The sequence below is a fragment of the Cyprinodon variegatus genome, unplaced genomic scaffold, assembly GCF_000732505.1.
Source record: "Cyprinodon variegatus isolate N-32 unplaced genomic scaffold, C_variegatus-1.0 Scaffold370, whole genome shotgun sequence".
Taxonomy (NCBI): domain Eukaryota; kingdom Metazoa; phylum Chordata; class Actinopteri; order Cyprinodontiformes; family Cyprinodontidae; genus Cyprinodon; species Cyprinodon variegatus.
In genome coordinates this window covers 351,278-352,277 of record NW_015150823.1, presented here as the reverse complement: position 1 = coordinate 352,277, position 1,000 = coordinate 351,278, and the positions used below count along the sequence as shown (strand labels likewise).

The 1,000-nt window shown below is 43.6% G+C and overlaps 1 protein-coding gene across 1 annotated transcript in view; it reads left to right on the top strand.

Annotated features, from left to right (window-relative positions):
• The first annotated feature begins 31 nt into the window (after nt 1-31).
• The window catches only part of LOC107092184 (acyl-coenzyme A thioesterase 4-like), a 26,084-nt gene continuing 25,115 nt past the window's right edge, over nt 32-1,000 (top strand). Inside the window, exon 1 of the mRNA XM_015386507.1 lies at nt 32-221. Within this exon, the coding sequence (XP_015241993.1) occupies nt 32-221 (190 nt within the window). The remainder of the gene's footprint in view (nt 222-1,000) is intronic.

The following is a 1,000-nucleotide window of genomic DNA, read 5'->3' as shown; positions in this document are numbered from 1 at the left end:
GCCAACAGCTGACTCTCCCTGTACCCACAGGATGAGGAAGAAGAATGTCCTGGCCCCCATGGTGGTCACCATCTCTGTTTACAAGGGTCACCTGAGTGAGGGCTTTGGGAATCAGGAGCCTCTGGCCGGTGTGGAAGTGGAGCGGTGGTACATGGCACCTGGTGTCCGACGGATTCCAGTCACAGAGGATGGACTCACTGGCACCCTCTTCCTACCTTCAGGTAGGACCAGAAACCAGTCCAGGTGGACTAGAACCAGTATTCATACTTCTAGAACTTTCCTTCATTTTGTCTGTGACAGACCAAAAGCAAGCAGCCAGTAATAGAGAAGTGGAAGAAAAAGGGAAAATGTTGTTTTGTGTGTGTATTTATCCACGTATTACGATAACCTGGAGAAATTTCCTTCCAGTCAATTGTTTCCAACACCTCAGCAGATACAGATCTGGAAACAATTCCCTGTTTTCTGCAGTGGAGCCTTCACTCGACTAGACTCACCAAGTATGCAACAAGATCGAGGTTAGATAAAAGTATAGTAATCGGTTAGTATGGTCCAGTCTAGGGCCGGTGTGCTGACACTTTTTGTCTGTCCCGGCTTTAATGTTCTTCAATCAGGTAATTAGAAAATTAACAGGACTATTGAGAACCAACACATTGAGGAAGTATTTCAGTCATTAGATTCAGGCGTGCTGGGCCAAGGACACATTTCTAAGTTGCAGAACACTGGCACCTGAGGGCTGAATTTGGCCATCCCTGGTCTAGTTAAAGTCCAGGACTAAATCCTTCTTAGAATATATGAAACAGACATTATGTTCTAATCTATTCTTCATCCAATAGAACAGGGTTGAAGGAGTTATAGTAAGGGTGGAAAAGTCTGTATTTGTTAATTGTAGTTTTAACTTGTTTGTGAGCAGAATCCATCCTATATCCACCCTGTGCATTCAAAATGAAAATATAGGGAGTCTAAGTCCGTCTTCTAGTGAAAATGACTTTGGTTAAAATAA